At 45.5% G+C, this 27,629-nt stretch overlaps 1 protein-coding gene across 1 annotated transcript in view; it reads right to left on the minus strand.

Annotated features, from left to right (window-relative positions):
- The window catches only part of ZC3H18 (zinc finger CCCH-type containing 18), a 223,538-nt gene that overhangs the window by 138,341 nt on the left and 57,568 nt on the right, over positions 1–27,629 (minus strand). Inside the window, exons 4-9 of the mRNA XM_068260368.1 lie at positions 26,264–26,406; positions 20,936–21,028; positions 15,949–16,097; positions 13,002–13,034; positions 3,829–3,940; positions 1,398–1,627 (exon numbers count right to left, since the gene is read on the minus strand). Of these exons, the coding sequence (XP_068116469.1) occupies positions 1,398–1,627; positions 3,829–3,940; positions 13,002–13,034; positions 15,949–16,097; positions 20,936–21,028; positions 26,264–26,406 (760 nt within the window). The remainder of the gene's footprint in view (positions 1–1,397; positions 1,628–3,828; positions 3,941–13,001; positions 13,035–15,948; positions 16,098–20,935; positions 21,029–26,263; positions 26,407–27,629) is intronic.

Consider the following 27,629-nt stretch of genomic DNA (forward strand, 5'->3'; position numbering starts at 1 on the left):
ATACTGCGTGCGCAAGCGAAAAGACTAACTGCAAAACATGTCCACATTCAAAAACAAAAAACTTGTTCAAACAACTAGAACACACATGGCAAATATGCAAAATAGTTGTGCAGGTTGACCCACTGGATGGATCGGGCAAACCACCTGTTAATAGGGATGATCAATGATATGATTGGTCTGTTTTCAAACTGCATATATTTGCATAAAAATTTGCACAAACTCTGAAGTATCTGCATCTCTGATCATCTCTACCTGTTACCAGTTGGTGGTCTTGTGGTTTGCCAGCTGTACACACGCCCAACTTATCTTCCACCAGACCAAGTTTGGAAGATTGTTTGGAGGTGTGTACAAGCCTGTCAGAAGACATGATGAGGTAGTTGCTCTGTGCACAGTGCCGACATCACCAGCAAGATGGCCGCTTCCATGCAAACAACAAAACAGTAAAAATCTGCTATAGGAAAGAATAACCAGAGGTAAAAGCCTGTGCAAAGCATGTCTGTTACTTCAAGATGTAGTAAAGATTGACTTTAAACACACTTTAAAAGACCTGAAGTGAGAAAATTGAGGGAGTAATCTCACACCTGATCTGCATACGTGTTTTGGGTCAGTTCTGGTTTCAGTAGCTTCTCTGAGCCACATCTGGAACAAGCATGCAGCCAGCAGAGTCTGTTGTGAGTCAGAACACCTGATCTGCATACTTCTGGGTCAATACTGGTTTCAGTAACTTCTTGGAACAAGCATGCAGCCAGCAGTCTCTTTTGAGCCAGAACATCTGATCTGCACACTTCTGCTGAGTCAGTTGTGGATTCAGCAGTTTCTGAGTCACATGCCTGGAACAGTATGCAGTCAGCAGGGTCTGCTGCGGGTCAGAACACCTGATCTGCATGCTTCTTCTGAGTCAGTCCTGGTTTCTGTAGTTTCTCCGAGTCACGCATCTGGAACAAGATTACAGCCAGGCAAAGCAGTATTTCTAAGAGAGCTGGTCAAGAACACTTAAAGGGAACACGAGGTGAGGGGGATATGGAGGCGGACATGTTTATTTCCTTTTAAGCCATGCACTTTTCCCGGCTGTCCTGCTGATCCTCTGCTTCTAATACATTTAGCCGGAGACCTTGAACAAGCATATGCTGATAAGAGGTCTATGACAAATCTGACAAGATTAGCTGCATGCTTGTTTCAGGTGTGTGATATATAGACCCTACTGACCAGAAAGCTCAGCAGGACTGCCAGGCAACTGGTATTGTGTAAAAGGAAATAAATATGGCAGCTTTCATAGGTCTCACACCTCCGGTTCCTTTTAATAACCTGATGAGCAAAAAAAACCACAACCATGATTTGCTGTGGTGAAAGCAGTCATGTGGCCTAAGGATGGACACGACACACGGAAGGAGACTGACCTCGGTAGCAGAGGAGAGCGCACTTTCTTCTCTTTTTCTTTCTCCTTTTCTTTCTCTCTCTGGCGCTCCTTCTCATCCCTCTTGTTCCGGTCTCTCTCCCACTCATCCTTCCTCTTCTGGCGTTCTTTCTCGCGCTCCCGTTCACGCTCTCTCTCTCGCTGGCGACGCTCTCTGTCTCTGTCGCGGTCTCTGTCCCTCTGTCTGTCTCTGTCCCGGTCACGCTCTCTGTCCTGCTGGAAGAAAGAGAGACCATAGGAGAGCCGGTCCTTCCATGCCTTCACGTAACATGAGATAAACGTGTGTATAGAGTCCCACCCCTAATTAGAACTAAGCGCTATTCCTCTATTTTCAATATACTTAAGTACTTCCCAGGCTGATTGGAAGAGCGCAAAATAAGTATTTCATCACCACCAAAGTTTAGCAATTTCAACCTTTTCCACTCCTATGTTCCTTCATAGGTGCAATGTCGGAAATAGTAAAACTAGCTGCCACTAGATGGCGCTGCATCCTTTTCAGATCTAAGCCTCAGACTAAATCTGATCGCCACCGGCTCCACCCTACCCCACTGCACCGCGTAATATGAAACTCACACTGGGGCCCACTGCTTCTTATCTACGCTACTAGTTACAGGTCTACTTTAAAACATGCTGGTGTGTAACATTACCATTGTAAAATACAATAAATTGTTTTAACTAGAGAGAGGAATAACCAGGGGCGTTGCTAGGATCCTCAGAGATCCGGAGCACTTTTGGGCACTCCAGCCAGACAATGGGTGCCGCGATACACCAGAATGTGGTTGTGGCCATGGGTGGAGCCAAATTAACATGACCTTAGCAGTCTAAGTAGGCCTGCCCAGAAAAAGGTTGGATAAAGCCCTCTCCATTAACCTCCTTGCCGGTTATCCCGAGCTCAGCTCAGGGTAACCTGCGCAGGAGGATTTCTCAGGCCCCGCTGGACCGACTTTCAAAATTTTTTATTGCACGCAGCTAGCACTTTGCTAGCTGCGTGCATATCCCGATCGCCGCAGATTCGCCGCTACCTGCAGCGCCGCGCCCCCCCCCCCCCCCCCCCCCCCCCAGCGCATGGATGTCCCGACGTCCATGACGTCATCCCTCCCCGTCGCCATGGAGACGGGGGAAGCCAAGCAGGAAATCCCGTTCTGAACAGAATTTCCTGCTTGCAAAGATCGCCGGCGGCGATCGAAGTAGCAAGGAGGATGCCGCTTGTCAGCGGCTATCATGTGCACTAGGCTAGCTACATTATAAAAAAAAAAAAAAAAAAAAAAAAAAAAGTGCTGCGCCGCCCCCTTCCCGACAGAATTGGAACGGCAAGGGGGTTAATGCAAATAAAAACAAAACAAAAATGCAGCATATCACATAAATAGGCAGTGTCACTTAAAGAGAACCAGAGCTAACCTAAAGAAAATATTCTATACATACCTGGGGCTTCCTCCCGCCCCATACGCACGGAACGCTCCCACGCCGCCATCCACCGCTGTCCGCAACTACGAGAACCGGCTCCCCGCTCTGCCGTCAATCGGAGCCAGTCTAGCGTAGCAGAGGTGCGCTCTTTGTGTATCTCTGCAGCAGTGTATGGAGAGATACGTAGAGGGCGCACTTCTCCAGCGTAGCCCGGCTCCGATGATGTCACTGACGGGAGCCGGTTCTCGTAGATGAAGGCAGCAGTGGACGGCGGCATGGGAGCGATCCGTGCGTATGGGGCTGGAGGAAGCCCCAGGTATGTATAGAATCTTTTCTTTAGGTTAGCTCTGGTTCCCTTTAAACATAACTAGACAGTTACCTGGCTTCTGTGCTGCTAGTCTGGCTTTTTGCTGGGCGGGCTGGTAGTTCCCTCATAGCATTCCCTGACCTTCTAGTGGACCCCTCCCCATGGGCCTCCCATTGAGGAACCACAACTCCCAGCATAACCCCATAAAGGCATCACAGCGCCCAGCATGGCACCACAGCACCTATTATGCCCACATAGATGCACCACAACACCCAGCATACCCCCGATTGATGCACCATAGCTCCTAGCATGCCTGTCATTGAGTATTCACAGCTGCCTCTGCCTGGGGGATAACTGGAACACCCCAGAATAGATCTGGTGCATGTGCCACTGATATTTCGGGCTAGAAACGCCCCTGGGAATAACAAATCTGCTAAATTTCCTGACTACCTGTCATGGGGAGAATTTCAACTGACTCCTATGGATGTCAAATCAATTGTTGGCACCACCAAAAAAACCTTCAGCAGGAGTGTTTGCAAAGCCAGCCGGCACAAGATGGAGGCCACATTTCCCAAAACTGTAACGCATCACTAAATACCAGAGATGTCTCGCAGTGTGAACTGGCGTTCAGAGACACAGCATAGCACCATTCATCACAGAAGCCATTCTAGCTGAATACTGGACATACCGCCCATTCACTTACTCGGTAGCGATACGGCTCCGCCTCCGTGTATTGGACGCGGAAATTCTCGTACTGACCGCCTCGCCAGTACCTCTCCATCTCTATGTCATAGTATGGATCTGCATACGGGTCCCTGCAAGGAAGGAATGCAGGCATTACAAACACAAAGAAAATCTTTTTTTTCACTTGTGAGAAATACGAGGAAGATGCAATGTTATCATAAGCCATCATTTATCATACATAAAAGTGTTTGACGAAGACAATTTGAATGCCTTTCCATGATCTCCTGAGAGTGCGAGTCCCCAGGACCTTGCTTGTAAATACTGACAAATCTGGAACACTTACTTGACCCGGGAATACCATTGTAGTGCACTTCTACTTAAAGGACACCTGGAGTGAGTGGAGGCTGCAACATTTCCTTCTAAACCATACCAGTTGCCTGGCTGTCCTGCTGATACTCTGCCTGCAATACTTTTGGCCATACACCCTGAACAAGCCTGCAGATCAGGAGCTCTGACTGAAGTGTGACTGGATTTGATGCATGCATGTCTCAGGTGTGCGATTCAACCACTCCTGCACCCAGGAAGATCAGCAGGACTGCCAGGCAACTGGTATTGTTCAAAAGGAAAAAATATGGCTGCCTCCATGCTCCTCTCCGTTCAGGTGTGCTTTGAAAGTGTTTCTGTGTGATCTGAGGCCTTTGCAGCTAAAATTCACATCATATATTTGATCACATGACCCACAGCAATTGTGTCAAGGCAGCCAGTGGGTGGGGCCACTGCTGCTCCCAATATTGCAGGATTTCCTTGTCCAAGCTGCAAAGAGGGTAGGGCAAAGACCATCTCTCTGATAATAGTGCAGCCTATAGCCATACCAGTCGGTTGCTGGGGAAGTGGCCAGAATCTGGGCCTTACACCGGTTATATTAAAAAGGGATTTATTGCACAGGTAAAAACAAGCCCTTGATCTAAGAAAAACAACTGACTGGAGAGAAGATTTCAGAACAAAAAATATATATGTTTTAGTTTAGCAGTTGTAGGCGGTGGACAACAAAAAATCAGCAATCAATGGAAAGATACTATAGTGTACATAAAAATTAACAACATGCTCATCATACTGACAAAAATGTCCCAGTTTACACAACCCGCATCCAAAATGCTATCAATGGCTACTATGGGCTGATCACATGACACACTGACACGGCTTTACAGCCTCAATACCAATCTGGACTTCACACTGTTCCAGAGTATAAAAGTCCCAGACAAGTGCAAAAAATGCAGGTGATTAAAGCATAAAAAAGAGGGTGTGGCAGGCAGAGCACGTGGGGCCGTGTATTGTGTTAGTGGAAGATTACACTAGCTTTTACACCACGTGCATCGTGTGAATGGAAGATTACACTAATCGTGTAAATGGAAGATTACACTGGCTTTTATACAACCACATGACAGTAGTAAACACACAAATGAAAATACATGTCAAACGAGTGTATTTTCCACAGTAAAAATATAGACAAGGAGACATAACTGGTTTGTACTTTTAACCTAATTGCTTTACAACTCCATACACCTGTTATCAGAGGATGCTACCTTGACGATGTACTTGTTTATGCGTTCTTTCGACACGTACAGGTTGGACTCATTCATTCTGATGCAAGGAGCTGTCTGCGCCAGGTAGTGCAGAACCAGCCCCAGTCATTCACCCTAGGCCGGGGTCACACTGGGGTTTGGCGTAAGCGGTGCGTCCCGGGGGCTGTACCAGCAACTGCAAAGTGCAATTGTACGCGGTAATTCCTGCCCGGCAGCCGACCGAGCAAGAAGTGACTTACTTCCTGTGGCCAACTCGATCATGTGTGCGGAAGCGTACTGCTAAAAATACGCTTCCGTGCATGCGCTACGCATAAAATTTGCAGTGGGTTTTCACACACGCTCGTCGCTATACACTTACATGACTTCCAGTCCGCTGCACATTGCCGCAGAACCGTACTGTAACCCAGATGTCTGCAAAAACGTCACTTCTGTCACATCGCGCTGTACCGCGTCGGTATGAAAGTCCCCATAGACTTTCGTTGCCTTGGCCCAGTATGAAACAACTCTGAAGCCTGACCTCACGCAACACTTCCTCTGCATAAATATGCAGCCTTATTGCTTCTGTAGCATGCTCCCTACATGTTGTGCAGCATTGCCACCTCATGCACCAGCCCCACATGATGTACAGTACTCCATCCGTACACTATACAGCCTTACCAACTTGGGCAGCACTTCCTCTGCATACTGTGCAGTCTTACCGCTTCTGCAGCACACAACCCACACTGTGTACAGGCTTACCTCCTCTGCAGCATTTCCCTCATACTATACAACCTGAAAGAGGACCTCCATACAGAAAATAAAAATCTGTCAGTGCTGCTGTAATGAAAAGTTAGGTAAGGCTGCATAGTTAGTATGAGGGAAAATGCTGCAGACGTGGTAAGGCTGCATAGTATGTGGGGAAAATGCTGCGGAGGCAGTAAGGCTGAAGCATCTATGGATGTACGCTGCCCATCATTTTGTCGTAGGGGCAGCCACACAATTTCCGGGCAGCATTAATTGCTATCTCTCCTCTGAGTTCGAGTCAGGTCTGGCGAGCCCCTAATCACGCACGCACGCACGCACACACGCACACACACACACACACACACGCACGCACGCACGCACGCACACACACACACACACACACACACACACACACACACAGCGGCGCGCCAGACAGGCAAAGCGGGGGTTAAAACCTGAAATGACCTACTTCGAAGGCTACATAGTATGAGGAACAATGCTGCGGAGGTGGTAAGGTTGCATAGTATAAGGGGAAATGCTACAGAAGTGATAAGGCTTCTCTCCTCTGAGAAAAACTGCCAAGCTATTTACTGCAGTAAATAGCTTGGTATTTTTTCTTGAATGAGAGAGGGGAGGCGGGGCCAAGCGGTGGTCTAGTGATGCAGGGTCTTTGGGGCGGCTTCGTGGGACGAGACTCCGGAGGTAAATATAAAACTCACTACAGCAGCGCCGATTTTTATTTTCTGCATGGAGTCTCTCTAACACCTCTGCAGCATTTTCCCCACGTACTACTTCGCCTTATCACCTCTGCAACATATCCCTCATACTATGCAATCTTAACACTAGTGGTGAGCTCACGAGTCATTACGAGTAGTTAGCTACTCGAATTTGTGATTCTAATGAGGCGTAATTGCTGTAGGTGTGTGGCTGGGAGAGAGGGGGTTAATTACCCAGCTGCGTGCTGCTTCTATGCGTATCACACAGCCTCGCACACGTCCAAAAGGACACGTTCTATGACTCAGTACCGCGCACTTCTTTGGCCGGAAGAAGGAAGTGTGCGGTACTGAGTCGTGGAACGCGTCCCATTGGATGCGTGCAAGGCTGTGTGATACACCCTCTCTCCCAGCCGCACACCTGGAACAATTACGCCTCATTAGAATCATGAATTTTAATAGCTAGCTACTCGTAATGACTCGTGAGCTCATCCCTGCTTACCACTTCTGCACAATTTTCCCTCATACTATGCAGCCTTACCACCTCTGCAGCATTTTCCCCTCATACTACACAGCCTTACCACCTCTACAGCATTTTCCCCTCATACTATTCAGCCTTACCACCTCTGCAGCATTTCCCCCACATACTACGCAGCAATACCACCTGTGCATCATTTTCCCTGATACTATGCAGCCTTACCACCTCTGCAGCATTTTCTCCTCATACTATGCAGCCTTACCACCTCTGCAGCATTTTCTCCTCATACTATGCAGCCTTACCACCTCTGCAAGTTTTCCTCATACTATGCAGCCTTGCCACCTCTGCAGCCTTTTCCCTCATACTATGCAGCCTTACCACCTCTGCAACTTTTCCCCCACATACTACGCAACCTTAACACCTCTGCAGCATTTTCCCCCATACTATGCAGCCTTACTACTTCTGCAGCATTTATTATTTTTAGTATTTATATAGCGCATTTACCTCATACTATGCAGCCTTACCAGCATTTTCCCTCATCCCGCGGCAGAACGATGCCTCTATACCCCCGAAATCCCGGGGGGGGGGGGGGGGTTGTTAAATCAGGGAGCGCTTCTGGAAAGAGGCAGAGCATAGCGCTGTAGCTCTGCCTCTACTGTAGTCAATCTCTGCTGATCCGCACAGAGATTGACTTCAGTAAAGGCAGAGCTACAGCACTAAGCTCTGCCTCCCCAGGCAGCAAAATCCATGGCTTTGAAAGTCATGGATTTTTGCCCCAGGATTTGGGGGGTATAGAGGCACCGTTCTGTCGCGGGACTGCGGCGTTTCAGGACTGCCGATATTGCTGAACATAAGTAGAAGGTAAATAAGTATTTTATTAGGTTTCAGAGTCTCTTTAACCCCTCTGCAGCATTTTCCCTCATACTATGCAGCCTTACCACTTCTGCAGCATTTTCCCTTCATATAATGCAGCCTTACCACCTCTGCAGCATTTTCCCTTCATATAATGCAGCCTTACCACCTCTGCAGCATTTTCCCTCATACTATGCAGCCTTACCATCTCTGCAGCATTTTCCCTCATACTATGCAGCCTTACCATCTCTGCAGCATTTTCCCTCATACTACGCAGCCTTACCATCTCTGCAGCATTTTCCCCTCATACTATGCAGCCTTACCACCTCTGCAGCATTTTCCCCTCATACTAAGCATCCTTACTGCCTCTGCAGCATTTTCCCTCATACTATGCAGCCTTACCATCTCTGCAGCATTTTCCCTCATACTACGCAGCATTACCACTTCTGCAGCATTTTACCTCATACTATGCAGCCTTATGGCCAAAACCATAGCGTCTGATCGACGGGCTCCAGAGCTCCCCAACATGGTTCCCTTTTCAGAATCCCAGGTCCTAGCTCACATCTCTACCTCCCACCTTAGCCCATTCCCACAGCCTGCTATTTATGTACACAGACAGACATATAGTCTGTATATATATATATATATATATATATATATATATATATATATATATATATATATATATATATATATATATATATATATATATATATATATATATATATATATATATATATATATATATATATATATATGTCATATACACTCTGGTAAAGATTTGTGTTTCTGCTCCCCAGCTCACAGCTCTTCAATCAGAACCCTCAGCTCTTCTGTGAGGTCAGTATGGCTTCCCTTCTGCTCAGCATCACATCACAATCGCAGGAAGTATTTAAAGGAAAAAAAAGAGCCATGGGCGCTTTCAGAGAAGCTATGCGTGGAAAACAACATTGCTGAAAGTTACAACAATGAGCAAAGGACACCCAGAAAGCAGAAACAGCAGCTGGCAAATCACAACAAATCATGTGACAGCTGTACTTACTTACCAGTGCTGGCTAACAGCTCTGATTTGCTAGCTTTTGCTTCCTGCTTGAAAATAGTATACCTGGCTCTGCTCACCTGCAATTCTTACTAAGCTATTATAGCACAGGCGTAATGTTAATAATAAGACACCACAAACCAAGAAGGGAAAATCTAGCTGTCAAAAAGGGTCCTAGGCCCCTCTTGAATAGAAGCCATGTCCCATTTGTGTTATTGCTCCTGAGCTAAAAGGGAAACCCAACACAATTACATAAGAAGAAATAACGGGAATAAGAGGACAACAGTGATTCCATCTTATTCTCCTAATGTTACACTGCAGTCTAGCTAGTGGCTGGAGGACTGCCATAGCCAACCAATGAAAGGAGGTTCAAAGAATACTTGACACCAAAGGCAAAGCTACTTAAAAAGGTGCGAGCTGGAAGATTAAAAAAAATAAAATTTACTTACTTGGGGCTTCCTCCAAACCCTGGCAGCCTATGTGTCCCTCACTACAGTTCTGCTGCCAGCCGGTGACCCGGGGCCCTCCTCCATTGCAGTTGCCAACCTCGACAGGTCTGCATCGTCTTTGTCTGCCGGTCGTGATCGCGTCCACCTGATCTGGAGTGTTCTGCGCAGACGCAGTACTTCTGCGCCTGTACAAAACACTCCAAGCCATGTGAGCGTGTTCGCGCACTCAGGAGATGCTGACCTGGCGAGGTAGGCATCTGCAATGGAGGGGACCCAGGACCCCCGGCTGGAGCTGTAGCGAGGGACACAGGCTGCCAGGGGCTGGAGAAAGCCCGAGGTAAGTAGATTTTTTTTTCAGCTTGCACTTTCCCTTTAAAAGGAACATGGAGTGAATGGCATATGAAGGCTGGCATATTTATTTCTTTTTAAGCAATATCAGTTGCCTGGCAGCCCTGCTGATCTTTCATGCATCAGTAGTGTGTAAATCACACATCTGAAACAAGCATGCAGTCAATCTTGTCAGAAATATCTGATCTGCATGCTTGTTCAGGGGCTATAGAGGGAGAGGATCAGCAGGCAAGCCAGGAATGTGCATGGTTTAAAAATTAATATATAGGTTAGCCTTCATATCTTATTCACTTCAGGTTCCCTTTAAGGTAAGCACAGAGGTACGTTCATGCTGGGTCCACATACCGCCATGTGTTTTCCGTTCCTCTCCATTACTGCCGATTCCCATAATCACTGAAAATATGACTTTAAAGAGAACCAGAGACGAAGTACCCTCATGTATTTTATTACATTTATCAGTGGGAACATGACAGTAAACACCTATCATGCTTTTAGTTTTACTCTTCTCAGTCTAATCTATCTGTTATCAACTGTGATAAGAATCCACCGACTGATTCAGTCGAGGTTTGACCTGGAATCATTATAGCTGAGTCACTCTTCTGTAGAGTCTTTTCAAGCCCAAGCCTGCCCCCTCCTAGCTCAGATTTCCTACTCAGAGCTGTTGACATGGGAGGGGCTGCTGCTGCCGAGAAAGAAGCTCTGAAACAGACAGTGTATCTGTGTGCAGTGTGCAGCCAGTCATTATCTACTGTATGCAGTTTCATTTCTATGAGAGACACTTCCTATAGGCAGCCACACAGCATACCAGAATAATCAAGTTGAAAGCAGACAGATGAAAGGCTGCAGCAGCCCTGCTTGTCTATAGTCTCATATAGCCTAGACAGCACATGCAGAACAACTCATACCCCGGAAGCAGAAGGGATATGAGCCGGCGGCCATATTGGATATTTTCTGGAGCAATAATGGATAAAAAACACTCAAAAAGGCACACCAGAGTGGCGAAATTATCAGGTAGCGCATTTATTCTTTACAAGCTATCAACTGATATGTTTATTTTGTGTGAATAGTTCATCTCTGGTTCCCTTTAAATTTAAGTCAAATTTCCAGACAGGAAGAGGCAGGCTTGCCATGATGTTTACTCCCATCACCCCATTCCCGCCTCTTAAGGATGAAATGTAACCAAGGATTAAACTTCATCCCAATCAGTAGCCAATACCCCTATTCCCATGAGAAATCTTTACCTTTTATTGAATAGATCATCAGGGAGGGTCTGTGTGGCTGATATTGTGGTGAAACCCCTCCCACGGTGTGATGTCAGGACCTTGGGCCTGTCTGTGAGCCTTGTTGCATTGTGGGAAATAACAGCTGTATCCAACTGCCAAGCAATCAGTATCTCCCTCTGTATGTATGTATGTATGTATGTATGTATATCTATATAAAACACAACCTTTTAGCCTATCACATTGTTAGGGGGTGTGGCTACACATGGCAGTTGGTGCTGTCTGCCAGTATTAAAGATAATTACATTTAAGCCCCATTTACACTTAATCAGTTTCTCTCAGTGATAACTGAAAGGATTTTAAAAGTAATGCCCATGTTTCCCAATGGCTCAGTTCACACTATACGCGTTTTAACTGGAAGATTTTTCACAATGCCCTGCTATGGAGAAGAAAAAAAAAAAAAAAAAACATGTACCAACTGATTAAAGAGAACCAGAGACGAAATATGTATTAGATTTTATACATACCTGGGGCTTCCTCCAACCCCATAAGCTCCGATCGCTCCCACACCGCCGTCCTCTGCTGCCTGCAGCTACGAGAACCGGGTCCCCGCACTGTCGTCACTCAGAGCCAGTGTAGCGTAGGAGAAGTGCGCTGTTTGGGTATCTCTCCAGTAGCCACTGGAGAGATATGTAAAGGGCGCACTTCTCCTGCGTAGGCTGGCTCCGATGAAGTCAGTGAGGGACCCGGTTCTCGTACCTGCGGGCAGCAGAGGACGGCGGCGTGGGAGCGATCGGAGTATAAAATCTTTTACATATTTCATCTCTGGTTCCCTTTAAGTGTAAATGGGGCCTTAGGCTAATTGTGGATCGAACAACATGAACAAATTACATGGCGAACAGCAATCATTTCTAGATTTCTCTTCTACTGTTTAATTTCTCACTTTGCAATGTATTTATTTTTTCCCCTTTTCACTAAAGTTCCTCTTTAAAGGATACCACAACTGACATGTGGCATAATGAGATAGACATGGGTATGTACAGTGCCTAGCACACAAATAACTATGCTGTGTTCCTTTTTTTCTTTCTCTGCCTGAAAGAGGTAAATATCAGGTATGTAAGTGGCTGACTCAGTCCTGACTCTCAGTCCTGAAATTCCAACTATAAAACACTTTCCTAGAAGAAAATGGCTTCTCAGAGCAAGAAAGAGATAAAAAAGGGGTAAATTCTTATCAGTGAGGGTCACACTGTAGTCACTTCCTGTCTGAGTCAGGACTGAGTCAGCCACTTACATACCTGGTATTTACCTCTTTCAGGCAGAGAAAGAAAAAAAAGGAACACAGCATAGTTATTTGTGTGCTAGGCACTGTACATACCCATGTCTATCTCATTATGCCACATGTCAGTTGTGGTATCCTTTAAGGGAGTAAATGGGGCCAAGAAGAGGAGGAAATTGGAGTGTGATAGGAGGGAACATAGCAGCAAGTCCGCCACTTCCTTTTTGAATTTAGCCAAAAATCGTATTTTTCAGTGATTACGGGGACCAGTGGGAATGAGGAGAGGAACGGATAATGCACAGGCATGTGGATCCGGCATGAACATACTTCTGTGTATAGCTTGTGCAGCTTTGCCTCAGGTCAGATTGTGCTTTAAGGGAGAACAAGAATACATCAATAGGCACTACAACATGTTGAAATTGTGTAACAGATTAACATGGGGTAATGCCTCTCTCTAATCTGCCCAGAGTTCCTCTGTAAAGAGCACTTTGAACATGCAGCAATCACCTACCCATGAGTGATTGATTCCCTGAACTCCACTTCCCTGAAAAAAGAACAAAAAAAAGAGAAGTATGTAAAAGGGAAGCTGAAGCACATTTTCCGTGATTTATTTTAATATTTGCCTGAATATATTTTCTTCAAGTTTCACAATTTACAGACTTGTGCGTCCATGTCTTAAGGCAAACCCAAGGCGAACCTAATGGAAACAAAAAAATTATACTTACCTAAGTAGGGAGGATCCTCCAGAGGCTTCCTGTGTCCTCCTCCAGACCTCTGGCGCTGCCTTTACCCTCTTAGTTCCCCACTAAGTATGGGCGTGACCGTGCTGCTTCTGCATGGGCGTGACCGTGCTGCTTCTGCATGGGCGTGACCGTGCTGCTTCTGCATGGGCGTGACCGTGCTGCTTCTGCATGGGCGTGACCGTGCTGCTTCTGCATGGGCGTGACCGTGCTGCTTCTGCATGGGCGTGACCGTGCTGCTTCTGCATGGGCGTGACCGTGCTGCTTCTGCATGGGCGTGGCCCTGCCTGCACAGTAGCACGAAGCTGCCTGTGGAAGAATGGCTCCAGCTTACTATTCAGTCACGGCCATACTCTTGCAGTACAGCCACCCATACATAGCAGGAAGCGCAGCCACAATAACATATCTGACAAGCTCTTGTTGGATATGTTCCAGGGGTCCCTGAACGGCAATGGTGGTCTCCAGGAGGACATGGAAGCATCTGCAGGATCCAGAGGCTTCCCTCTTCATAGGTAAGAATCTCACTTTTTGCATTAGGTTTGCATTGGGTACGCTACACTTCATCTGTGGAGTTCTAAACTCCCTCTAGTGTCTGTGTCTCGGGTACTGCAGTTAGGGAGACAGGTTAAATATATATGAAGTAAAAACACATGCGGTCTTACACTCACATCTGCAGCATTTAATTATATATTTATTATTTTTCAGTGAGGCTCCAGCAGACCTCTGGCACCTGGGAATCAAGACAAGAACTCCCTTTCTCCTTCATGATACCATACTAGGGATTAACAATGAGATGCAAATTATTCCGAGCAGTTGCAGGATGATACAAATTTAATAAGCAAATGTAAGCAACTTGAAAATGGACCAATCGGATCGGGCCAAGGCGGAGTATGAATGGTCCATGTTCAAGTTGCATAAATTTGCATAACCCTGCATCAACTCACAATTATTTACATTTGATTGACCATCCCTAGACCATACAGCCATGCTCTAAGCTAATAATATCATGGTCACGTGAGGTGGGCGGCTTTTGTGTCCAGCAGATATGCTGATCTGTTGGCGACCTGGAGGCCATTTTGTTATACCCATGACAAGGTTATTTTCAAGATACCTCCAGGCGCAGATCAAATATAAAAACACCAACAGCTTTCAAGACGTTTAAGTGCAGCTTCTGTAGCTAATAGCCTTGATATAAAAAAAAAAATCTGATCACATGACCTGAAGTACCTAAGTTTAGAGACTTTGTAGCAGGTTCTTATGGGCGGGGCTGTTCTGCTGTTCCTGCATTGTATTGAATAATCCTTCTGTTCAGGCTGCAAGAGGGCAGGGCCCAGACTGATCTCTATGAGGGGGCTGCAGCCTAAAGCAAAGAAAGTCAGTGATCTAGGAAGTGACCAGTGCATGTGGTCCTAACCACTTCCTGAACAGCAGACTTTGCAGAAGTGCTTCGATTAACTGATGTGAAAAGTGACCTGAAAAGTACCTCGCTGGGAGCACTTTTACCAGTTCAGCTAACCAGCTAATGAAGGTGTTTTTATAAAGACTAAGCTTGTGATAATTAAGTGTATCCTCAGAGGCTACCTACACTGAAAACAATCATAAAAATTACTACACCCAGGAGAATAATGTTCAAATTAGTGTGGTTGCTAATTGTGTCAGAGGAATTACGCCAATGTCAAGAGGAAGTTCTTCCACTTTGATCTTTCAAGCCATCCTACTGTTCCTTTGTGAGGGATGGTTTCAATTACCAATAGGAAAGCTGAGCTCAGTTCCACTTTGTTTACCCCCTGAACTGGGGGGGGAGGGGGGGGGGGGGGGGGTTGGGTGCGGCGGTGATGCCCATGGTGGGTTAGATTACCTTTTCATAAGGGTCTTGGAAAGCTTTTTGCTATTAATTACTTTCCTCCTATGTTAATGTTACTTATGGTAGGTTGTAGAAATCTGACAGAACTGACAGGTTTTGGACTAGTCCATCTCCTTATGGGGGATTCTCAGGGTTTTCTTTATCTTTCTTTATTTTCAAAAGCACTTCGTGAGCAGCAGTTGCTTATTCTCCCAGAATAATGTGCAAACTGGTAGGGGGGACCTGCATCTTTGTATAGATCCTTTTCCAGGGAGTGCTTTTGCAAAGAATAAAATTAAATACTGAGAATCCTCCATGAAGAGATGAACCAGTCCACCACCTCAGTTCCATCAGATATCTACTAGCTACTGTAAGTGACAACACCATAGTAGAAAAAGTAATTTATAGCTCATTTTACTCTGGAAGAAACATGCTTCTTATTTGGGGGTGTTTACAAGTAACTTAAATTCTACAATTTGTCCCGATTGTGGTACTTTATAAGGTAATGTAGTCCCCCATGGGTTCAGTTAGCTGATTTTACACCGGTTCAGAGTTACTTTAAATTCATGTGCTCAGATCTCTTATACTGCTGAACGTTCAGCTATTTAGTCTACACTGTAGATATCCTGTGATTGTATATATTGAGTGTATGCTGTATTCCTATTACCAGGGTTTACTTGCTTTAGGTTGCAGAGTCAGTGGATATACATTATGTAACATACTGTATACATAAATGTAACAAACTTTTTTATATATAAATGGAGATACCCCATATAAAACGGCAGTTAGCTTATCGCCACAAGTTAGCTTTGAAAATAGAAAAAAAGTGAGGTTTATAACCGGGTCTCTTTTTAAAATTTTTCATTTAATCGTACCCGGTTTCTCGAACTTCTCTAGTAATACGATAATTCCAGTAGTCATTTTCTTTATCAAATTCTCGCTCATCTTCACCGATGGTGACAGTCAGGCGTTTCTCCTCAAAGTCCGGCTCCTGCTCCTTGCGCATCGTGGCTTTTTTCAGCACCTGAGGATGACAAGCAACAAGTATAGTTCACAAGGTAGAGGCTCCAATTTTTCAAACCCGCACCCAACCCGACTTCAGGTGAATTTGATACCCGCACCCAACCCGCTGATCCGCTTTTTCCCATTTTCTTCTAACGTGCACATTTAAAGAAGCATTGGGGAGCTGTAAAGTAAATAAAACCTTTTTTTATACCCAAACCAAAGCCAAACAAGTACTCTAAAGATTTATTTTTTTTTACTCTTATTCAAATCAATAAAAACTGAGAAGTAACAGACCTGCTTAAACAACAAATAGAGCAAAGCACCCACATTTCTGTCCCTGTATGCTGTAGGCTGCTCCCCATCTACACTACATCTAGTGGAAGTTTCCTGCCCCCCTGGCCACAGCAATGCACGCTGGGAGACGTACTAATGTAATTACAGGAGATGTAGGCACATAAATGTGCTACATCTCCTGGCATGCATTGTGGTGGCCAGGGTGACACTTCCACCGCTGCAGCTATGAGTTGCAAGGCATAGACACTGTGTCCAGGCTCATGTAAATAATTCTCAGATTTAAAGGTGTATATTCACACAAAGAAAAAACAAATTGCTCCAAATTTCAATAATCACACCTCCCAGGTGCTAGCACTGGTAAAAAACATATCAAAACAAAATGGACCCCAAACCAGTATAGCTGCACTCAAAAAGAGAATTTTTATTGCACTCATAAGCTACAAATTATGATTAAATAGAGCAAAAAACAAAACAATTAAGGGTAAAATGCCATGTGCCTTAAATGAAGCAATAAAGAAACACCATACATCAGTCACACTTGCCCCATGTTGGGGGCAAGTGTGACTGATGTATGGTGTTTCTTTATTGCTTCATTTAAGGCACACAAGCAACCCCCAGCTTCCCAGGAAGCTGGGTCACATGTGCTACCCAATTAGAAAGGCCAATAAGTCTGTCGCAGCCCAACCTTGTACGGTCAAGTCAATGGGCGGCAGACATCTCCTTCTAGGCCTGAACGATTTTAGGAAAATATTGAATTGCACGATTTGTCAGAAATTGCGATTTCGACTCGATTCAAGCTTTTCTTCAAAATCAAGCTTTAGCATGTGCCTCATCCAGACTTCCTCTGTGCAAAGGAGGCGGGCAGAGCTGAGATAAATCCTAAGCCCAAACTCAAATAGACAGGGGGCCAAAATTAAAAAATTAGACCAAGACGAGGGGGTGGGGAGTTATCATGATCTGTCCCTTGATTCTCCATGCGGCACGTATTACTATGCAAAGGGGGGGGGGGGGGGGGGGATTAAGAATCAAGTCACAGTGGTGGTGGGGACAGTTAATGTTAGGCATGGGATAGGTAGCATAAAGGTAAGCTGGGGGGGTTGCACTGATACACATGCACACACTTAATTCTCCATCTCCCACTCAGCGCTTACTGATACAAACTTCTCCATCTTGCAGCACTCACTGATACACATATACACACACACACACACACACACACACACACACACACACACAGATGATAGTACACACTAATATGCACACAAACACACTTCTCCAGCACTCACTGATACACAGACAGTCACACACTTCAGTCTTGCTTACACAATCTCCCCACGCTGTGCAGATCCACATGCTCTCTTCTCCTGTACTTCGGCAATGACAACTTCTGGAAGGGGGAGGAGGGAGGGAATTCCTTCTCTGCTCCCTGCTTGCATGGGAACTGCCTGAATAAGGGGGAAGGAAAAGTCAGACCAGACATGAGCTAAATAGCCGTCTCGCCCGGTGGTCTGCAGAGCTGCCGATTAAACAATCAGCGGAGGAAATTAGTGTTTGCCGCGTCAGCGAGAGCCTGAGCCTGCCGCTGGGCTGATGGCGTAGGAGGAAGAGAAGGAGGGGGACAGAAGGAAAGATAAGCTGCCGCGGGGAGTCAGTGAGAGCCGCTGCTATTTTACACAGAGCTGCGCACAGCGGGAGGGCGCAGGTCCGGCAGAATATCGTAAAAAAATCGACACTGTGGCGGTTGCGGAATCGTCATTTCCGTGATCGCGATTTCGATATTAAAACGATAAATCGTTCAGGCCTATCTCCTTCCACTTTAATCTTACAGTAACTCCTAACACCCGCCAGCCTATCTAAAACCAAATCCTCTGCCCCTTAGAAACTGCGTATTACTTACTGACCTCCCTAACCACTAAGTCTGAGGCACACTTACAGTACGCGGTATTGTCAGAATATGAATGCATATTAAAAAAAAAATCATATTACCCCTGTTAACATGCTTCACTGCTCAATTAAGTTTTCCTGTTAATATGGTTCACTTGTTTTCATGTACCTATGTTCGACAAATTATTTGCATTGATTGTACAAGTTCAATATATGACCTTGTTCTTTTTCTTACTGAAAATTCAAAAATAAAATAATGTTAACTTTGTGAGAAAAGCGATGCCCTGCCCAGGATTAGTATAGTGTTTGCAATGAAGTGTTTACATGCATAGAGAAAGGCATTTCACTGAACGCACTCTGATGAGCGTCACCATTTACACAACACACACTGCTAGGATCTTCCCCGCATTTACTTCCACAAACATATCCGCCTAATGAGGTTCTTTCCAGCCGGCAAGAACTGATTGCTATTCCCAGAAGTGGTGAGCAGCGAATTCTCCCAGCATGTAAATTCTTAAAGGGATCCGTCAGGTAACAGGGATATGGTGGCTACCATATTTATTTCCTTCCTTCCTACAGCTGACTATTCTAGCATCAGTAGTGTCTGAATCAGACACCTGAAACAAGCATGCAGCTAATCCAGTCACACTTCAGTCAGAGCACCTGATCTGCATGCTTGTTCGGGGTCTATGGCTTAAAGTATTAGAGGCATGAGGATCAGCAGGAGAGCCAGGCAACTGGTATTGTTTAAGGAAATATATATGTCATCTTCCATATCCCTCTCACTCCAGCTCCTTTAAGAGCTGGTCACCAATTTCTACTTCCTGGATCAGGGAGAACTACCTGTCAAGAGAATATTCTAATCAATACTAATCACTAGATATTAAACACTAGCACAGGTAGAAGCAGAGGACCTTTCTGGAATAGGCTGGCTCAGTGGCAAAGGTAGAAGCAGAGGACCTCTCTGTGATGGGCTGGCTCAGTGGCACAGATAGAAGCAGAGGACCTCTCTGTGATAAGGCTGGCTCAGTGGCACAGATGGAAGCAGAGTACCTCTCTCCGATAGGCTGGCTCAGTGGCACAGGTAGAAGCAGAGTACCTCTCTGTGATAGGCTGACTCAGTGGCCCAGGTAGAAGCAGAGTACCTCCCTGTGATAGGCTGGCTCAGTGGCACAGATGGAAGCAGAGTACCTCCCTGTGATAGGCTGGCTCAGTGGCACAGATGGAAGCAGAGTACCTCCCTGTGATAGGCTGGCTCAGTGGCACAGATGGAAGCTGAGGGAGCTTCCCCCAACCACAAATAACACAATCTTCTTTGCAAGGGAAGGGGGAGCAGCCAACAAACAAAACCTGGATTTTATGGCACACGTGGTCAGTTTTTAGACATTTTTTCCTGCTGACCTGTTAAAAACCTCTGCTGCCTGTGCTGATAGCGTTGAATTTATTTTTAAGAGGTACGCTTTAATAACTTTGGGCTATCACTTAAAGGGAACCTTAACCACCCTGGCGTTCTGATTAAATCGCCAGGGTGGCTGCGGGAGGGTTTTTTTTAAATAAAAAAAAAACTATTTCATGCAGCCAACTGAAAGTTGGCTGCATGAAAGCCCACTAGAGGGCGCTCCGGAGGCGATCTTCCGATCGCCTCCGGCGCCCAGAATAAACAAGGAAGGCCGCAATGAGCGGCCTTCCTTGTTTTGCTTATATCGTCGCCATAGCGACGAGCGGAGTGACGTCATCGACGTCAGCCGACGTCAGCCGCCTCCGATCCAGCCCTTAGCGCTGGCCGGAACTTTTTGTTCCGGCTACGCTGGGCTCAGGCGGCTGGGGGGACCCTCTTTCGCCGCTGCTCGCGGCGAATCGCCGCAGAGCGGCGGCGATCAGGCAGCACACGCGGCTGGCAAAGTGCCGGCTGCGTGTGCTGCTTTTTATTTCATTAAAATCGGCCCAGCAGGGCCTGAGCGGCAGCCGCTGGCGGTGTTGGACGAGCTGAGCTCGTCCAGACCGCTCAGCTGGTTAACTGAACGGGGGGTAAAGAGTTTCACTTACCTGGGGCTATTACCAGCCCCCTGCAGCAGTCCTGTGCCCTCGGCGCCGCTCTGGAATCCTCTGGTCCCCCTCTGTCACTTAGTTTTGTTTTTGACGACTCACCAGTCGCCGGCCGCCATGCGTATTATTGGACGCATTCACCAATGCAATTAGCGCTATTGTGGACCGCAATGCATACAAAAATACGCGTTGCCGCATTCCGCACGCGTAGATATGCGGCAACGCGTATTTTTGTACGCGTTGCGGTCCGCAATAGCGCTAATTGCATTGGTGAATGCATCCAATAATACGCATGGCGGCCAGCGACTGGTGAGTCGTCAAAAACAAAACTAAGTGACAGAGGGGGACCAGAGGATTCCAGAGCGGCGCCGAGGGCACAGGACTGCTGCAGGGGGCTGGTAATAGCCCCAGGTAAGTGAAACTCTTTACCCCCCCGTTCAGTTAAGGTTCCCTTTAAGCATTGACTCCTCTTTAGGGAACGGGGGTGAGGATCTGAAAGGGACACTAACTGATGCCTGCCTACAAAGCAGCAAAAGGCCATACATACAAATAAATAAATAAATAAATAAAAATTCCTAAATGATTCCAGCTCCCCATTTTACTCCAACCAGAATGGCCGCAGGGACACCGTACCTCCTTGGCGTGTCGGAGCCCTCTTTCCCACGCACTCTCTGTTGGCGGGTCCGGAGCTGGGGGAGGAATAAACTCTTCAGTGGCAGGAGCCCCCTACAAAGAAGAAAAACATTTTATCGTTCCTTTATTATACAACTGAGAGCATTAAACAATATTACATAGCTAACAACACAAAATCAATTGCAGGAGTGGAGAGAAAAACATCTGGCACTGCTGACTAGATTTATTTAATTATTGCAAATTTTCTTCTGTTTTAAGAAGGCAAATTACACCAAACATTGCTTTTTAGTAGGAGGGCTTTTCAGTCTCTTTTATCCCCCTATAGATTCCTAGTGGTTTGAGTCACCCCGAGCTGCTTGGTTACTCTGTTATACTGGTCCAAAGCCCTATCCCATACAGCCATCCCTACCATGTACTGATGAGGGCCAAAAGCCTGAAACAGACTGTCTACATGTGGGGTTGGTGTGGCTGTGTAATATTTAAAGCTATAGGCTTGCTATACACCAGCAGTGCGAAAAGGGATAATTTGCATATTCAGTAGTGGTGCATTGTGGGTAACCACAAATGTTCACTTATAGCTGAATTATTGCAAATTTCCTTCAGTTTCAGGAAGGCAAATTTCACCAAGCATTTCTTTAATTAGTGGCACTAAAAAGTGACATGTGGCAGGGAACAATATTAAAGTACGATATCACAAGCTTTGTCCTACCGTACCATAGTATGGGAGGGTGGTACAGTGGGTGCTGGGCACTGAACACGGGCCTGACTGCCGTTTCATATGTTATGTGCTTCTTCTGAGTCCAGTCCATGGTGGATTAGCTTTGGAAGAAGCATACAACATGTGAAACAGCCGTCAGGCCCACATTCAGTGCCCAGCACCCACTGTACCACCCTCCCCTTCTATGGTACGGTAGGACAAAGCTTGTAATGTCGAAGTTTGTAGATATTGTTTCCTGCCACATATCACTTTTAAGTGTCACAAATTAAAGAAATGCTTGGTGAAATTTGCCTTCTTATAGCTGAATTATAGCAAATTTCCTTCTGCTTTAAGTGAACATTTGTGGTTACCAACAATGCACCACTACTACTATATGCAAATTATCCCTTTTCGCCCAAAGAGGAACTGTAGTTTTTCTTTACAATGAACAGACACTGACTAAATCTATAAATGAAAATTGTTAAAGTCTTTCCTCCCCCTGAATTACATTCTGGAATTTTTCACAGGCTGCAACATATTTAGTCCTATCAGGTGCAGCTCTGTGTAATGTTTGTTTACTGAGATTTCTGAAGCCAGAGAAAATAATGCCTAGTGTCCCAGAATGATAGTTTCTGGAAAGTGTCTGCAACACCTCAACCAATAAACTGTGTGTGCTAGGTCTCAAAACAAGAGCAATGATATGGTAGAGGAAGAAAGCCCTTAAAAAATAGCACCTCCCACAGCAAAATTTGAAAAAGTATAACAAAAATCTTTATTCAACATTAGGTATAATAATAATAATCACAATACTGATGATTCAATAAAGAATAAAACCATTTAAAAAACAAGCAAATATTCCAACATGATCCCTGCTGCATATGAAACCATCACTCTAAATGCAATATATTGTATAATGACACAATGCTGCCGTCAGATATAAAACCCCACAGTAGGCTCAATATTGAGCCCAACAGGGTGAGAACCCCGGTTCAGTATACAACCTAGTGTGATGCAAGACCAACAAACAACACCTGGGCAATGAAACCTAAAAAATAAATACATGAATAAATATCACATATATAAAATTATAAAATAAAGTGCACAATTGCTATCCAGATATACAGTATTAATAGTGATAAGATGCCTAGTAGAAAAGTGAGGCAAAAGGAGCAGCCCATAGGAAAAAGAGCATAAAGTGGAGTAGTGCAAAAAATGTTTGTTTACTAAGATTTCTGAAGCCAGTGAAAATAATGCCTAGTGTCCTAGAATGCCCAGAATGCTCTGGGAATGGAATTCTACAAAGCTAAACCCCCTAGGCTGCGCATCACTGGGAAGGCGGGGCTACATACCAATATACAGCAATCTATAGATGTAGGAAGCGTTTGAGGCTGAAATCAGGATAATTACTGTTTTTGTTTTTATAAATATTCATTGTATTTATTTTTAACTAAACCCTTTTTTTTTTTTTTTAATTAATTTTCTAACCCTCCCTCCAGCCTATGACAGCGGATCGCTTCTGTGTTTGCAGAGGGGACAGCCATGTCACACTGCTGTCCCCAGCACAGAGCTGACTTAGATCGCAGTGCTGTACAGTGTTATTAGATGGTGGTTTCACCGTCTAACAGTCTCCTAGTTGCGATCGTCGCTGGAAGACTGATGGTGGAGCGGAGGTCAGTCATTCAAGCAGAGATGCGAGCGCATCGGCGCGTGCGATCTCCTGTAAAACCCCGCCCCAAGGATTTCACGCCAATTGGCGTGGAATAGTCCTGGGGTTGGCGCCACGTTTACACCAATCGGCGTGGAGCGGTCGGCAAGGGGTTAAGCACACTTAAGGCCAATACCCAACACTGGTCCGAAATTGGTTGTGGCGGACAATAATGACCACCATGGCAGAGAAACGGGCAGTCGGACCAGGGTGGGTGCTGCGGCATAATGACAATCGCTAAAGCCCTGTCATGTCGCATTTTTACCTATCACCAGATTGCACTGTTCTTGCCACTCTCCCAACCACCAGAAGTCGATTAGTCACACGTGCTCGTTGTCCCTCCACATAGCAACATACGTGTCGTCAGGCAGAGCCTGATGACACATGTACAGTGTCATCGCTGCTCTGTTGCCGGGCAGACAGAGCTAGACCATATATCTTCTCATGGGTATGTAGCTGAACATATAAATGCACTAGCACATTAAAGGCTTACGGTTACATTGTAGTAAAAGAGAAACTGTCACAAAAATAGTAAAATTTAAAAAACATACAAATAAGAAGTACGATTCTTCCTGAGTAAAATAAACCATAAATTACTTCTCTCCTATGTTGCTGGCATTTACAGCAAGTAGCAGAAATCTGACATTACCGACAGGTTTTAGGCTAGTCCATGTCTCCACGAGGGATTCTCAGCATGGCCTTTATTCTTTATAAAGACACTCCCTGAAAAAGATTTATAAAAAGATGCCTGCCAGCCTCCCTGCATACTTCTTTAGTAGTTGGACGGAGCAACTGCCATTCACTAAATGCATTTTGAAAATAAATTCCTGTGAAACCCCCCATGAGGAGATGGGCTAGTCCAAAACCTGTCGGTAATGTCAGATTTCCTACTGTAAGTGACAGAAACATAGGAGAAAAGTAATTTATGGCTAATTTTACTCTGAGAGAAACGTACTTCTTAATTGTATAGGTCTACATATATTTTTAATTTTAATTTTTCCGTGACAGAGGTCCTTTAAAGGTTAGTTTCAGGGGCTATGCACACTTGTGATTATGATTTCCCACGTGCAAAAAACTTTTACCATCTTTCAGGTATTTGATGTTTCGTGTGCAGCTTTGTGATCTTTGTTTGCATTCATATGCGAATTTCAGCTTGTGACTTTTCACTGACTATCAATTAAGTTAATTAACAAGAAAGTATCCAATTACCGTATTTTTCAGACCAGAAGACGCTCCGGACCATAAGACACACCTAGGTTTAGAGGACAAAAACCAGGGAAAAAAAAATATACTAACCCTGGTGCATCCATGGTGCAGGGGCATCTTGTGGATCTTCTCCCCTTAATCCTCCCCCCAATTGTTTCCCTCTTGAGTCCTTCTTTGACCATCCTGTGTCGTCCTCTCTCCATTTGTCCTCCTCTGTCTCCTCTGTTCCCATGTCTTTTCTGTTCCCTTGTATCTCTCTTGTCCCCCGGTGTTCTCCTTCCCCCCTCCCCATCTTTGATGTCCCCGGTGTCCTCCTTTTCTCTCCTGTGTCTCTGATGTCACCCCCCCCCATCTTCCCTGGTGTCATCCCCTTCCCCCATGTCCCCTGGTGTACTCCCCCCCCCCCCCCCCCCCATCTCTGATGTCCCCTGGCGTCCTTTTCCTTCTCCCCATCTCTGACATGCTCCTGTGTTCTGCTGCTTTCCCCCTTCCCCTTGTCTCTGATGTCCCCTGGTGTCCACTTTTCCCCCAGTGGCTCTGATATCCCTCTTTCCCTTCTCCCTTGTGTCTCTGACGTGCCCCATGTCATCCTGTCCCCATCTCTGATGTCCCGGTGTCCAACTTTCCTCCCTTCCCCATGTCTCTGATGCCCCCCTTTCCCTTCTCCCCCATGTCTCTGATGTGCCTGTCATCCTTGACCCCCTCCGCCCTCTGATGTCCTGGTTTCCTTCTTTCCTCCCTCCCCCATGTCTCTGATGTCCTGCTTATCCCGCTCCCATCTCTGATGTGCCCCCCCCTGTGGCTTAATTTGCTTCCTCTGTCCCCCTTAAGGTGATATCGTTACCATCAGCAAGAACGGTGTGGAAGATCCTCAGTGCGGACGAGCAGGGATTCGGTCCTCGTTCATTCATGGTTCCAGCTGCAAAGTACTTCCTTCAGGTTGAAGGCGCCATGCGCCCAATAAGGAGAGGCGCTGCACGGACAACATCCAATCACTGCTGCCGCTGTTCTAACAGGACGTGATGGTTCCGCGGGCGGGACAAGGCTCGGTCATTGAGCCAATCGAGTGCAGTGATTGGCTCAATGACAGAGCCTTGTCCCGCCCGCAGGACCATCGCGTCCTGTTTGGCCTGTTTGCGCCTCTCCTGATTGGCCGCATGGCTTCTGCAACCTGAAGGCGCACTTTGAAGCTGGAGCTGCGAATGAAGGAGGACCGAATTCCTGCTCGTCCGCACTCAACATTGATCACGCTGATGGTAATTATTTCACTTGCAGGGGGACAGAGGCAGCACATTAAGCCACAGGGGGCACCGATACACGGGGTGGGGGAGGACATCTGGAAACACGGGACATCAGAGATGGGGAGGGAGCTGAGGATGACAAAGGCACATTAGAGCCCCTGGGGTTGCAAAGGAGGACACCGGGACATCGGAAACAGTTGGAGGGGGGGAAAGGAGACAAAGGGGCACATCAGAGACAAAAGACGGCAGCCTCCACAGGACACCTTCGGACTATAAGACGCACTGACTTTTCACACACGCATTTGAGGGAGAAAAAGTGCGTCTTATAGTCCGAAAAATACGGTAACTTAAAAAAATAGTGCATGATTGTTCGTGCAAAATGTGGTTTTTCTGCATTAAATTGAAACCGGAATCTCACACAGAAATAAGCAAACCTCAATAATTGACACCTAATACAGGAAGGCCACGCTGTAACTTACCCAGGGGTTGGGAGGCAGCGGCGTTACTCCAGTCGGGGTACCATTAGCAGCAAACGGGTCCGGTTTAGAGATGAGTGAATAATTTCCTTTATCATTCATACCGGGATGTATAAACCGACAGCTCATTCCCCAAGTGCAATTACCTGCAAAACACACATGGATTATGTAGATTGCACAATAAAAAAAAAAAAAAAAACACCTATACATAACTGATTGCCCCCTAAAAAACAAAAAAAGAAAAAAATACCAATAGCAAAATATCTGCAAATGTTAAAGCGGACCCAAACCAAACTTTTTTTAATTAAAAATATTTAGTTGCACCACTCTGACACAAGCAAAGATACATAAACACTCCTTCAAGCCTATGATCATTTCAGTGCATGCTTTTCACCCTTCTCTTTTCATAGCTAGGGTTATACTGGGGGCAGCCATTAGCAATTCCTCCATTGCCAGACACCATCTACTCCACCAGTTTGCCGGAAAAATCCCGGCAATTTGAAAGGAAGGGAGGGGTTTCTCCAATAAATGTAAAATATTTTATATTTGTCATCATGCAGCTGAAAAAAAGGCTTCCATTTATTATTATAATTTAGAAAATAGATTTTATTTCTGAAATCTTATATTTTTAATTTGGGTCCACTTTAAGGTGCCCATTAACGGTACCATTTTTTCACTAAATGTGGTCTTCAGATGAGATTTGAATAATTGAAACTAATCTGAAGGTAATTATCGATTGTTCACATTTACTGAACAATTCTTTCTTCAAATTCGATCATAAAATCCAACTTTCGGATCCATTTTATCCTATTAAGCGATCGAGCAAAGAATCATTTTTCGATTGCCTTCATAAAAACTGCAAATTTTCTATACAATTTAATCATTCAAATCGCATCAAAAGATTGCATTTGGTGAAAAACATTGTACCATTAATGGGCACCTTTACAGATATTTTACGGACATTAAACGTAACCCTACTCTCACATGAGCCCTTCCTCTACCGATCTCTAACCTTAACCAATCCCGCACCCATTTATTTATTTTATTTATAAAGCGCCGACATATTACGCATCGCTGTACATTAGTTAAGGCTACAGCCAATATTTAGGAGTGACATACAGCAATAAGACAATACAGGAATACATGCAAACCAGATCATGCAGCACAGTAGAAGTACAAGGTAATGCTTAGCCAGTCACTCGATGACAGCATAGAGAATATGCAAGTCTAGTTACTCAAGAGTTCACTCAGACCCATAGGATGGGTGTACGGTAATGGAGGGGCGTGAACAGGTAGGAGACATAAGGAGGAAGACCCTGCCCGAAGGCTAACAATCTAGAGGGAGAGGTAGGGAAACAAACGTTAAGGG

Source organism: Hyperolius riggenbachi, chromosome 11 (genome assembly GCF_040937935.1).
Source record: "Hyperolius riggenbachi isolate aHypRig1 chromosome 11, aHypRig1.pri, whole genome shotgun sequence".
Taxonomy (NCBI): domain Eukaryota; kingdom Metazoa; phylum Chordata; class Amphibia; order Anura; family Hyperoliidae; genus Hyperolius; species Hyperolius riggenbachi.